We start from the raw sequence: 13,054 nt of genomic DNA on the forward strand, positions 1-13,054 counted from the left end.
CCTGTGATAGGCTACGTGACGATTAACGTAGCCTATCACGGCTAGATCTGCAAAGTCAGGCGTGATAGGCTACGTCAATCGTCACGTAGCCTATCACGGGTGACTTTAAAAAAAAAAAAAGCGCATACGCTAATGGCGGCCCCCATAGGGAGCCGCCATTCGCGTTCCTTATTTGGTCGCTGTAGTCTACGTAAATCTTTATGTAGACTACAGCGACCAAATAAGGAACGGGAATGGCGGCTCCCTATGGGGGCCACCATTATCCATCCGCGCTTTTTTTTTTTTAAGTCACCCATGATAGGCTACGTGACGATTGACGTAGCCTATCACGGCTGACTTTGCAAATCTAGCCGTGATAGGCTACGTTAATCGTCACGTAGCCTATCATGGGGGTGGTTTTTTTTTTCTTTTATTGCAATGGCGGCGGCAGCAGCCGGTCGAAAGATCGGCTGCCGCCCCCGCCCAGGACGAACACCCGCCGAACCGCCGGCCGGACCCACCGCCGGGAGGGACATTCGGGAAAGGTAAGTCCTGTCCCGGGGGGGGGGGGTGCGGGGTGCGGGGGGGTGCGGAGAATTTCTCCCCGGAACTTGTTCGTGGGGCCGAACACGTTGGCGCTCGGCCCCCCAAAGTTTCGGGGAGAAATTCTCCACCATCCCTACCGCCATTGCAAAAAAAAAAAGTGAATTGGTAAAAAACACACACACACCCATGATAGGCTACATAACGATTTATGTAGCCTATCACGGTTACGACCCCATGGGCGCCGCCATTTGCGTTCCTTATTTTGGCACATCTAGTCTATGTAAAGATTTACATAGACTATGGCGAAAATAAGGGAACGCTATTTGCGTTGCCCTTATTTTTGCCGTAGTCTACGTAACTCTTTACGTAGACTAGATGTGCCCAAATAAGGAACGCAAATGGCGGTCCCCATGAGAGCCGCCATTTGCGTATGCGCTTTTCTTTTTCTTTTTTTCAAAGTCACCCGTAATAGGCTACGTGACGATTTACATAGCCTATCACGGCTGACTTTGGAAATCTAGCCGTGAGAGGCTACATAAATCATTACGTAGCCTATCACGGGTGTGAGTGTGTGTGTGTGTGTTTTACTTTTTTTTCGCAGCCGGGTAGATGGGGCGCTTCTACCCGGCCTGAATTTCGCCGGCGAGGGATGGGGCGCCTCCCCCCCAGCTTGAATTTCGGCCGGGCGAGGCGGGGCTCCTCCCCCCCCTCGCCTGAACTTCGGGGGGAGAACCGAAGCGCCTTCCCCCCACTGCGAAGCAAGCTTCGAGGACAGGTAAGGGACCTTCGCCCATCCCTATTCCCCCCCACCCACCTCCCTATTTTTTATTTTTTTATTTATTTTTTTGGTGAGGATGAAATGTGAGTTTTCTGTTTAGGCTTTGGGACTTATTTTACTGCAGAATATAGAACCACCCTATCCCCCAGAAATTATTGACAGAGATGAATAACTTCAGGAAATTTAAAATTTGGCAGAATTTCATAATGTGGATCTCTCTCTCTCTCTCTCTCTCTCTCTCTCTCTCTCTCTCTATATATATATATATATAATATGAACATTTGGCTTTTAGAATTCAGCTTTGACAGATACTTTCAAAAATAACTTAGAACATCTTCAATCTTAGATCTTGCTGATAATTTTACATTGGTATCATAAAGTGTCAAATACACCACTTTCACACTTAGCATCCAAACAGCTGTGAAATGGGGTATTGCACAGCAACTTGTCCTTTTTCTAATATCTTACTGGCTGCATTTAACACCAGTGTGGTGTAGTGGCTACAGTGTCAGACTAGGACTGGAGAGATGATGGTTCAAATCCCCACTTGGCCATGAAGCTCTTTGGGCCCATCACCAGTTCTCAGCCTAACCTACCTCACATGGCTGTTGTGAGGATAAAATGGGGGAGGGACTTGGAGGAAAGGTGGGGTATAGATTAAACTATAGTTCTATGTAGCTAGATCAGGGCCCTTATTTGTTTTTTCTACCCACCCACCCCCATCTAATAGCATCAATAATAACTCGGAGGGTAGGAGGCAGGAACTTTCAAAATGGGGTCAGGGAGGGGGCTGGAATGGGCTGGGGTGATGCCTTGGTGGGGATTGGGAAGATTATGCATGGATAGGGATGTACGAAATGTACTTACCTTTTCGGGGATTATGTTTATGGGGGGGGAGGCGCTCCGTTCCTCCTTCCCGGAATCCTCGATGGCCAGCTGTGCTCCGCGGTGGCAGCCGGACAGGCCCAGCCAGGCCAGAGCCGTCCGCAGCTGGATTTCCGGCCGCGGAGGGCTCTGGGTAAAAAAAGAAAGAAAACAAAACCGTGTACGCAAATGGCGGTGGCTACGGCCGCCGCCATTTGCGTTCCTTATTTTTGGCTGTCTTAGTCTACGTAAATATTTACGTAGACTATGACGGCGAAAATAAAGGGGAACGCAAATAGCGTTGCGGGCGCTATTTGCGTCCCTTTTTGATTCGCCGTTTTAGCCTACGTAAAGATTTACATAGGCTAAAACGGTGAATCAAAAAGGGACACCAATAGCACCCGCAACGCTATTTGCGTTCCCCTTTATTTTCGCCGTCATAGTCTACGTAAATATTTACGTAGACTAAGACACCAAAAATAAGGAACACAAATGGCGGCAGCCATAGCCACCGCCATTTGCGTATGCAATTTTTTTTTTTTTTTACCCAGCCATGATAGGCTACATAAATCTTTACGTAGCCTATCACATCTTGAAAAAAAAAACAAAAAACCACAAGTCTGCAAATGGCGGCGGCGGCAGCCGGTCGGAAGATCAGCCGCCGCTGCAGCCATCGCCAGAGCCGCCGCTGCCCGGAAGATCCACCCCAGGTAAGTCTCATCCCGGGGGTGATCCACGGGGTGGCGGGGGGGTGGCAGGCCATTCCACCACAGATTTCGGGGGGCTGAATGAACTGGCATTCGGCCTCACTGAGATCCGTGGCGGAATTCTCTGCCATCCCTATGCATGGAGAGGATGGGACAAAGAGCTAAAGCTTCAAGGTAGAATCTGGAGAAAATTAAATTAATTACTTATTTGCTTATAATATTTATATATTGCTCCACATCAAATATTTTGGAGTGGTGAACCACAAGATAAAAGAATAAAACCCCATAATTAAAACAATTAAAACATTTTAAAAGAACAGATTCTGAACATAAAACTCAGCTGGTCACTCAGGGAAAGCCTCTTAAAATAACAATGTCTACAGGAGGTGCAGAAAGCAACACAACATTGGCGCCTGGCTGACTTCCAAAGGCAGGGAATTCCACAGGAAGGGGGCCACCACGCTGAAGGCTCTCTTCCTTGTGGACTCCAACTGGGCCATGGGTCCAGAGCAACATGCCCTCTGATGATGTCAGTGACCGGGCAGGTTGGTAAAGAAGAAGGCGCTCTCTCAGGTGTCCTGGTCCCAAGTTGTTTAGGGCTTTTTACACTAGTACAAATAAAAAGAAATAAAAGCCTCTCCTCAACCAGACTTGCTGCCACTCAGGAGATCTCCAGATCTCCTGTTGAGGGTTTGGCTGGACTCTCTGTTGTGGAGCTAAAGAAGATAAAAGCTGAAAGGTGGACCTTGCTTCTTCTGCAGAGTTGGCAGCCAAGGGTTGCCAAGGCCACCCTAAGGGAAGATCAGCCTGGCTCATTGGGCATTAGAATGTCAGCTGATGGCTCACTACCTTGGTTTGGCCTCAAAAACTCTCCTCCCTCCCCTTCCCTTTCCGTTGTGTCTTGCCCTTTTAGTTTGTAAGCCTGATACCAGGGCCAGTCTTTCTTTGCTTTTTTTAGTTGATGTGAGCTCCTTTTGGAGACAATAATTGTCTGAAAAGTGGGATAAAAATTCAGTTAATTAATTAATACTACTATAATACAATATTGATTCATAGTCTAGGGAGAGCATAGGGAGAATGTGGAATGGGTGAATTTGAGCCTGGCTATTACAATAGTCCCCTTCATGGATCACTGCCTTGTTGTGGTGAAGGGGCTTGCATAACTCAGTGAAGCCATAAGCTCTGCCGTGCAGGGCCACCCAAGACGGACAGGTCATGGCAGAGAGTTCTGACAAAATGTGGTCCACTGGAGAAGGAAATGGCAACCCACTCCAGTATTCTTGCCAAGAAAACCCCATGGAACATATCACAAGGCTAAAAGATATGACGCCGGAAGATGAGCCCCTCAGGTCAGAAGGTGTCCAATATACTACTGGGGAAGAGCAGAGGGAATTTCCAAGTAGCGCCAGAAAGAGTGAAGCGGCTGGGCCAAAGCCGAAAGGACACTCAGCTGTGGATGTGTCTGGTGGTGAAAAGAAAGTCCGATGCTGTAAAGAACAATATTGTTTAGGAACCTGGAATGCAAGATCAATGAATCAAGGTAAGCTGGAGGTGGTCAAACATGAGATGGCAAGATTGAACATCGACATCTTGGGAATCAGCGAACTAAAATGGACAAGCATGGGTGAATTTAATTCAGGTGACCATCATATCTACTACTGTGGGCAAGAATCCCTTAGAAGAAATGGAGTAGCACTCATAGTCCACAAAAGGGTGGGAAAAGCAGTATTGGGGTACCATCTCAAAAATGATAGAATGATCTCAGTACGAATCCAAGGCAAACCATTCAACATCACAGTCATTCAAGTCTGTGCCCCAACCTCTGAGGCCGAAGAAGCTGAGGTTGATCGGTTCTGTGAAGACCTACAACACTTTCTAGAACTAACACCAAAAAAAAGATGTCCCCTTCATCCTAGGGGATTGGAATGCTAAAGTAGGAAGTCAAGAAATAACAGGGGTAACAGGCAAGCATGGCCTTGGTGTACAAAATGAATCAGGAAAAAGGCTAATAGAGTTTTGCCAAGAGAACACGCTGATCATAGCAAACACTCTTTTCCAACAGCGACTCTACACATGGACATCACCAGATGGTCAATATCGAAATCAGATTGATTATGTCCTTTGCAGCCAAAGATGGAGAAGCTCTATACAGTCAGTAAAAACAAGACCTGGAGCTGACTGTGGCTCAGATCATGAGCTTCTTATCGCAAAATTTTGGCTTAAATTAAATTTTGGCCCCCCTGCCCCACGCATCCCCCCCGGGACGGGACTTACCTTTCCCAAATGTCCCTCCCGGTGGCGGGTCCCGGCGGCAGTTCGTCGGGTCTTCGTCAGGGGCGGGGGCGGCAGCCGATCTTTCGACCAGCTGCCGCCGCCGCCATTCCAATAAAAGAAAAAAAAACAACGCCCGGTTTAAGTCACCCGTGATAGGCTACGTGACGATTAACGTAGCCTATCACAGCTAGATTTGCAAAGTCAGCTGTGATAGGCTACGTAAATCATCACGTAGCCTATCACGGGTGACTTAAAAAAAAAAGGCCCGTACGGCTAATGGCGGCCCCCATAGGGAGCCACCATTCACGTTCCTTAGTTGGTCGCTGTAGTCTACGTAAAGATTACATAGACTACGTAGACTACAACGCTATTTGCGTTGCCCTTATTTTTACGTAGCCTATCACGGCTAGGGGTGGACGAAAGTCCCTTACCTGTCCTCGAAGGATGTTCGCGGTGGGGGGGAGGCACTTCGCTGCTCCCCCCGCGAAGTTCAGGCCGGGGGGGAGGCTTCCCGCCTCGCCCTGGCCGAAATTCAGGCCAGGGGAGAGGCTTCCCGCCTCGCCCCGGCCGAAATTCAGGCCAGGGAGGGGGCTTCCCGCCTCGCCCGGCCACGAACGCGAAAGTTTTAAAAAAACAAACAACGCCCCCTGATAGGCTACGTGACGATTAACGTAGCCTATCACGGCTAGATCTGCAAAGTCAGCCGTGATAGGCTACGTCAATCATCACGTAGCCTATCACGGATGACTTAAAAAAAAAAAAAGCGCGTACGCTAATGGCGGCCCCCATAGGGAGCCGCCATTCGCGTTCCTTATTTGGTCGCTGTAGTCTACGTAAATCTTTACGTGGACTACGGCGAAAATAAGGGCAATGCAAATAGCTTTTGGGGTTTTTTTTACTATGTTTTTTGTTTTTTTTTACTATGTTTTTATGTTTTTTTACTATGTTTTTGTTTTATTACTTTTTTTTTTTTTTTACTATGGGGGCCGCCATTATCCGTACGCGCTTTTTTTTTTTTTTTTTTAAGTCACCCGTGATAGGCTACGTGACGATTGACGTAGCCTATCACGGCTGACTTTGCCAATCTAGCCATGATAGGCTACGTTACTCATCACGTAGCCTATCAGGGGGCATTTTTTTTTCTTTTATTGCAATGGCGGCGGCGGCAGCCGGTCGAAAGACCGGCTGCCGCTCCCGCCCCGCTCAAACACCCGCCGAACAACCGGCCGGACCCGCCGCTGGGAGGGACATTCGGCGAAGGTAAGTCCCGGGGCGGGGGCGGGGGGCGGGGGGGTTCGGAGGATTTCTCGCCAAAACTTGTTCGGCGGGCCGAACACATTGGCGCTCAGCCCCCCGAAGTTTCGGGGAGAAATTCTCCGCCATCCCTAATCACGGCTGACTTTGCAGATCTAGCCATGATAGGCTACGTTAATCGTCACGTAGCCTATCACAGGGGCATTTTTTTTGTTTTTTGTTTTACTTTTTATTTTGTGGCCGGGCAAGGCGAGGCGCCTCCTCCCCGGCCTTAATTTCGGCCGGGTGAGGTGGGAAGCCTCCCCCCCCGGCCTGAACTTCGGGGGGAGAGCAGCAAAGAGCCTCCCCCCCACCGCGAAAAGCTGCGAGACCAGGTAAGTGTCTTTCATGCACCCCTAGCTTAAATTAAAGAACGTAGGGAAAACCACTAAACCATTCAGGTATGACCTAAATCATATCCCTTATGAATATACAGTGGAGGTGAGGAATAGATTTAAGGGATTAGACCTGATAGACAGAGTGTCTGAGGAACTATGGACGAAGGTCCATAACATTATTCAGGAGGCAGCAACTTAATCCATCACAAAGAAACATAAATGCAAGAAAGCAAAGTGGCTGTCTGATGAGGCTTTACAAGTAGCTGAGGAAAGAAGGGAAGCGAAAAGCAAGGGAGAAAGGGGAAGATATATCCAACTGAATGCAGATTTCCAGAGAATAGCAAGGAGAGACAAGAAGGCCTTCTTAGATGAACAATGCAAAGAAATCGAGGAAAACAATAGAATGGGAAACACTAGAGATCTTTTCAAGAAAATCGGAGATCTCAGGGGAACGTTTTGTGCAAAGACGGGCATGATAAAGGACAAAGAAGGCAAGGACCTAACAGAAGCAGATGAGATAAGAAGAGGTGGAAAGAATACACAGAAGAACTATACATGAAAGATCTTAATGTCCCTCCCTGATAGCCATGATAATGCGGTCACTGAACTTGAGCCGGACATCCTCGAGAGTGAAGTCAAGTGGGTCTTAGGAAGCATGACTAACAACAAAGCTAGAGGAGATGACAGTATTCCAGCTGAGCTATTTAAAATCCTAAAAGATGATGCTGTTAAAGTGCTGCACTCCATATGCCAACAGATTTGGAACACTCAACAGTGGCCACAAGACTGGAAAAGGTCAGTTTACATTCCAATTCCAAAGAAGGGCAACACCAAAGAGTGTTCAAACTACTGCACAATAGCGCTCATTTCACATGCCAACAAGGTAGGTTATGCTCAAAATCCTACAAGCTAGTCTTCAGGAGCATGTGAACCGAGAACTACCGGAAGTACAAACCAGCTGCCTTGAGTCCCAGTATTGGGAAAAAGGGGGGATATAAATAAATAAATAAATAAATAAATAAAATATAATATAATATTTTTTGGGGGGGTTAGCCATGATAGGCTACGTAAATACTTACTTAGCCTATCACAGCTGCGCGTCCGCTGCGGACGGCCCTTGCCGGATGCTCTGCGGAGCCGCCACGGAGCGGAACCGGCCAGGCAGGATTCTGGGGGGGAGGACCGGATAGCCTCCCCCCTCTCGAGGATTCAGGGGGGAGGGATGGAGCGCTTCCCCCCCACCGTGACTCACATCCGCAAACAGGTAAGTCACTTTCGTACATCCCTAGGAAGGACAGATACTGAAGCTGAAGCTCAAATAATTTGGCCACCTAATGCGAAGAGAAAACTCACTGGAAAAGACCCTGATGCTGGGAAAGATTGAAGGCAAAAGGAGAAGGGGACAGCAGAGGATATGATGGCTAGATAGCATCACGGATGCAATGAATATGAACTTGAGCACGCTCCGGGAGAGAGTGGAGGACAGGAAGGCCTGGCGTGCTGTGCTCCATGGGGTCACAAGGAGTCGGACACGACTTAACGGCTGAACAACAATTACAATAGTACTACACCTCTCAAAAAGACAATACCTTTGAGAACATAAGTTCAGCCATCCTGGATCAGACCAAGGGTCCATCTAGTCCAATATTCTGTTACACAGTGGCCGTCCAGCTGCCCATTCGAAAAGCACAACCAGGACATGAGTGCAACAGCACTCCCTCCCCCATGTTCCCCAGCAACTGGGGTACGTAGGCTCACTGCTTCTGGTTCTGGAGGTAGCACATAGCCCTCATGACTAGTAGCCATTGAGAGCCTTCTCCTCCAGGAATTTGTCCAGTCTCTTTTTAAAGCCATCCAAATTGGTCGCCATCAGTACGTCATGTGGTAGCAAATTCCATAGTTTAAGTATGCACTGTGTGAAGCAGTCCTTCTTTTTATCTGTCTTGAATCCCCCACCAATCAGCTTCTGCCTTAACTCTTCATTTGCTTTCTCTTAGGGCGATCGGGGTGCTCCTGGTGTGCCAGGTCAGCCAGGAGACAGAGGGGCACCAGGTCTGGGACTTTCTGGGCCACCTGTAAGTACCAAACCCACTGCCCTCTAATCTATTGTGCAAGATGCATCTCTGTCAATGGCCTGTCCATCAGCCTGCCCATCATAAGATCTGCAGGAGCGGCTCTTCTCCTGTACCTTCAGCCAGGCTGGTGTAGGTGCAGATTATGATCCTGGCACCTCACAAAGGAGCTTTGGATTCAGCAGGTCCAGGACCACCTCCAACCTGTCTCTGGAATGCCCCATTTTGGGGTCTACCACCAGTGGTATTTCATGCCTGCAGAACTTTCAAGTGGGCATTCCAATGCCTCCCTGCCAACAGAGCTCCTCTCCACCAAAGAACAATACTCCTGCCCCATCCCAGCCACCCTCAACCAGTCAGCCAAGAGGGTTAGGATTGCTCTGTCAACAGGAACATGGGAAGCTGCCTTATACTGGGCTAGTTTTCATGATCGCAGGGTGGTTAATAAGCTGCGGTGGTTAATAAGCCACCCTGCACATGCCTGCACATGGTTGCAGGCCGGCCAGATTTAAATAGTTACCCTCTTCAGCACTGCTTGTTGTGACATCTGAACCTAGGTTCTGGGTAGCTTGTTAACTACCCCACCCACCCACCCTCACTGGGTTTAGACATCACAAGCCATTCTGGGGAGGGTAATTATGTAAATGTGGTCAGCATGCAATTGGCATGCGCAGGGTGGTTAACAAGCCACCATGGCTTATCAACTACCCCATGATCATGCTAACCAGGTGACTGAGTAAGACTATTGGTTCATCTAGCCCAGTACTGTCAACATCACCTGGCAGAGGCTTTCCAGGGTTTCAAACAGGAGTTCTTCCATCCTTACCTGAAGACGTTGGGGACTGAACATTCTGCATGCAGCGCATCTGCTCTACTAATGAGCTATGACCCCTCCCCCTAATAAAACATAGTTAGGTTACAGTTTATTTTTATTTATCTTGCATTCCTTTTTTTTATCTTGCATCTTCAGCACATCTGTACTCTCAGGCTTCCTTACAGTCAGCACAAACACATGATCAGCACTAAGATAACAAATAATACAGGGTAAAACAGCAGATAAAGCTAAAATGCAGCAGCTTAAACACTTAAGACCTGTTAGGATCAATGCTTTTCAGGATAATTGGGGTTGGAGGAAACTCAGGTTTTGGGGACCAAGTAATATCCATGAGAAAATATACATGTTCAGGTGTTGTAAAATGCATTGTATGATATGTGTCTAGCTTATTCATAGTATTCATCTGTATGTGTGCTTATCTTAAATTTGTGGTTTTTCAGGGACCCGTGGGACCTCCTGGAGATAAAGGGCCATCGGTACAGTATGTCGTTCTAACTATATGCAGCTTGTGGTGGGGAATGGGAAGGAAAAAAGAGTGTGTGCTAGCATATTATTTCCTTTTTGTGTGGTGTGGCGATGGAGGAAAATTATATACACCTTTTTGAAGCTAATGGAACAGTAATACAGAAATGTTGGCTTCTTAGTTCCTCATTTCCAAATTTACTACCTTGTTATGCTGCTCAAATGCCAGATGCAGCATACTTTTTATAAAAGGAGCTGATATGAGAACCCATTTGATAGCCATAGGTAAGTTTAATATTGCAGGGAAGATAAAATGAATATTAAGAACATAAAAAAACCATGCTGGATCAGAACAAGGGTCCATCCAGTCCAGCATTCTGTTCACACAGTGCCCCCACAAGCAGGATATGAGCACAACAGCACCCTCCCACCCATGTTCCCCAGTAACTGGTGTACATAGGCATACTGCCTCTTTTACTGGAGGTAGCATAGAGGCATGAGGACTAGTAGCCATTGATAGACTTCTCCTCCATGAATTTCTCCAATCTCCTTTTAAAGCGATCCAAATGGCTGTCTTTCTTTCTTTCTTTCTTTCTTTCTTTCTTTCTTTCTTTCTTTCTTTCTTTCTTTTTTTATTTCATTGCTATACCACCCAATAGCTTAAGTTCACTACATCTTGTGGAAGTGAATTCCATTGTTTAACTATGTGCCGTATGAAGAAGTTTTTCCTTTTTTCTGTCCAGAATCTCCCACCAATCAGCTTCATGTGATACTAAATACACCGAAGGGGTGTATCTATAGGTTGCTTATGGAAGCGGTCGAAAATAATAATTTGCAATTCTTGGCTTACATTGATGTTGATCAGAGTAGAGTATTGTGCCATGACAGTCTCAGACTCATCCTGTATGAGGAGAGTAACGGCAACCTCATTCGCTATGAGCCAAGCTACGTGAGTGGCAAAATTTCATGGTTCAGTAGGGATGTACGAAAGGTGCTTACCTTTCTGTGGATTATGCTGATGCTGGGGGGGAGGCGTTCCGTCCCTCCCCCTGGAATCCTGGCTGGGGGGGGAGGTGCTCCGTTCCTCCCCTCCGGAATCCTGGCCGGCTGGCTCCACTCCGCAGGGATTCCCCGGAGCTTCCGGCCGGCTCCGCCAGCAGCCGGACATCCGGCCGCTGGCTAGCAGGGACACAAATGGCGGCGGCCATAGCCGCCGCCGTTTGCGTCCCTGCAGTCAGCCATGATAGGCTACATAAATGTTTACATAGCCTATCATGGCTGATTAAAAAAAAAACGCACGTACGGAAATGGTGGTGCCCATGGGCCCTGCCATTTGCGTTCCTTATTTTGGCACGTCTTAGTCTATGTAAACATTTACGTAGACTAAGACGGCGAAAATAAGGGGAACGCAAATAGCGTAGACACTACGCTATTTCCGTTCCCCTTATTTTCGCCGTCTTAGTCTAGGTAAATGTTTACATAGACTAAGACGTGCCAAAATAAGGAACGCAAATGGCGGCGCCCATGGGCGCCGCCATTTGCGTACACGCATTTTTGTTTTTGTTTTTAATCAGCCGTGATAGGCTACGTAAACATTTACGTAGCCTATCACGGTGTTTTTTAAAATCTAGCTGTGATAGGCTACGTAAATCTTTATGTAGCCTATCACGTTTTTTTTGTTTTTTTTAGGGATGGCGGAGAATTTCTCCCCGAAACTTCGGGGGGCCAAACGCCAACGTGTTCGGCCCCCTGAACATGTTTCGGGGAGAAATTCTCCGCACGCCCCGCACCCCCCCCCCGGGACGGGACTTACCTTTGCCGAATGTCCCTCCCGGCGGCGGGTCCGGCTGGCGGTTCGGCGGGTGTTCGTGAGGGGCAGGAGCGGCAGCCGGTCTTTCAACCGGCTGCTGCCGCCGCCATTCCAATAAAAGAAAAAAAAAACGCCCCCGTGATAGGCTACGTGACGATTAACGTAGCTTATCACGGCTAGATTTGCAAAGTCAGCCGTGATAGGCTACGTCAATCGTCACGTAGCCTATCACGGGTGACTTAAAAAACAAACAAACGCGCGTATGGATAATGGCGGCCCCCATAGGGAGCCGCCATCCCCGTTCCTTATTTGGTCGCTGTAGTCTACGTAAAGATTTACGTAGACTACGGCGAAAATAAGGGCAACGCTATTTGCGTTGCCCTTATTTTCGCTGTAGTCTACGTAAATCTTTACGTAGACTACAGCGACCAAATAAGGAACACGAATGGCGGCTCCCTATGGGGGCCGCCATTAGCGTACGCGCCTTTTTTTTTTTTTTAAGTCACCCATGATAGGCTATGTGACGATTAACGTAGCCTACAACAGCTGACTTTGCAGATCTAGCCATGATAGGCTACGTTAATCGTCACGTAGCCTATCACGGGGGCGTTTTTTTTTTTTTTTTAAAAACTTTGAAGTTCACGGCCGGGCGAGGCGGGAAGCCTCCCCCCCGGCCTGAACTTCACGGGGGGAGCAGCAAAGCGCCTCCCCCCCACCGCGAACGAGCTTCGACGAAAGGTAAGTGACTTTCGTCCACCCCTAGTTTTTTTTACCTGGAAATGGCGGTGGCGGCAGCTGGTCGGAAGACCAGCCACTGCCGGCGCTGCCGCCGAACTGCTGCCGCCGCCGCTGCTGGAGCTGCCACCACCAGGAAGATCCACCTAAGGTAAGTCCCGTCTCGGGGGGGGCGGGGGGCCGTTCCGCCACCGATTTCGGGGGGCCAAATGAGCTGGCATTCGGCCTCCCCGAGATCCATGGCGGAACTTTCGTACATCCCTGTGGTTCAGTAAGGCTGAGCCAAAGCTTCTTAAGCAAGACCTTTCAGCTCAAATTTGTGGTGGACAGCGTGTATTGTGTGTGTGTGTGTGCGCATGCG

The 13,054-nt window shown here is 48.3% G+C and overlaps 1 protein-coding gene across 1 annotated transcript in view; it reads left to right on the top strand.

Annotated features, from left to right (window-relative positions):
• COL22A1 (collagen type XXII alpha 1 chain) overlaps window positions 1-13,054 on the top strand; it is a 224,738-nt gene that overhangs the window by 149,283 nt on the left and 62,401 nt on the right. Inside the window, exons 37-38 of the mRNA XM_084847960.1 lie at window positions 8,777-8,854; window positions 10,127-10,162. Coding sequence (XP_084704086.1) covers window positions 8,777-8,854; window positions 10,127-10,162 — 114 coding nt within the window. The remainder of the gene's footprint in view (window positions 1-8,776; window positions 8,855-10,126; window positions 10,163-13,054) is intronic.

The sequence above is a fragment of the Heloderma suspectum genome, chromosome 4, assembly GCF_057233095.1.
Source record: "Heloderma suspectum isolate Gila_16-S chromosome 4, 16-S_ref, whole genome shotgun sequence".
NCBI classification, from domain to species: domain Eukaryota; kingdom Metazoa; phylum Chordata; class Lepidosauria; order Squamata; family Helodermatidae; genus Heloderma; species Heloderma suspectum.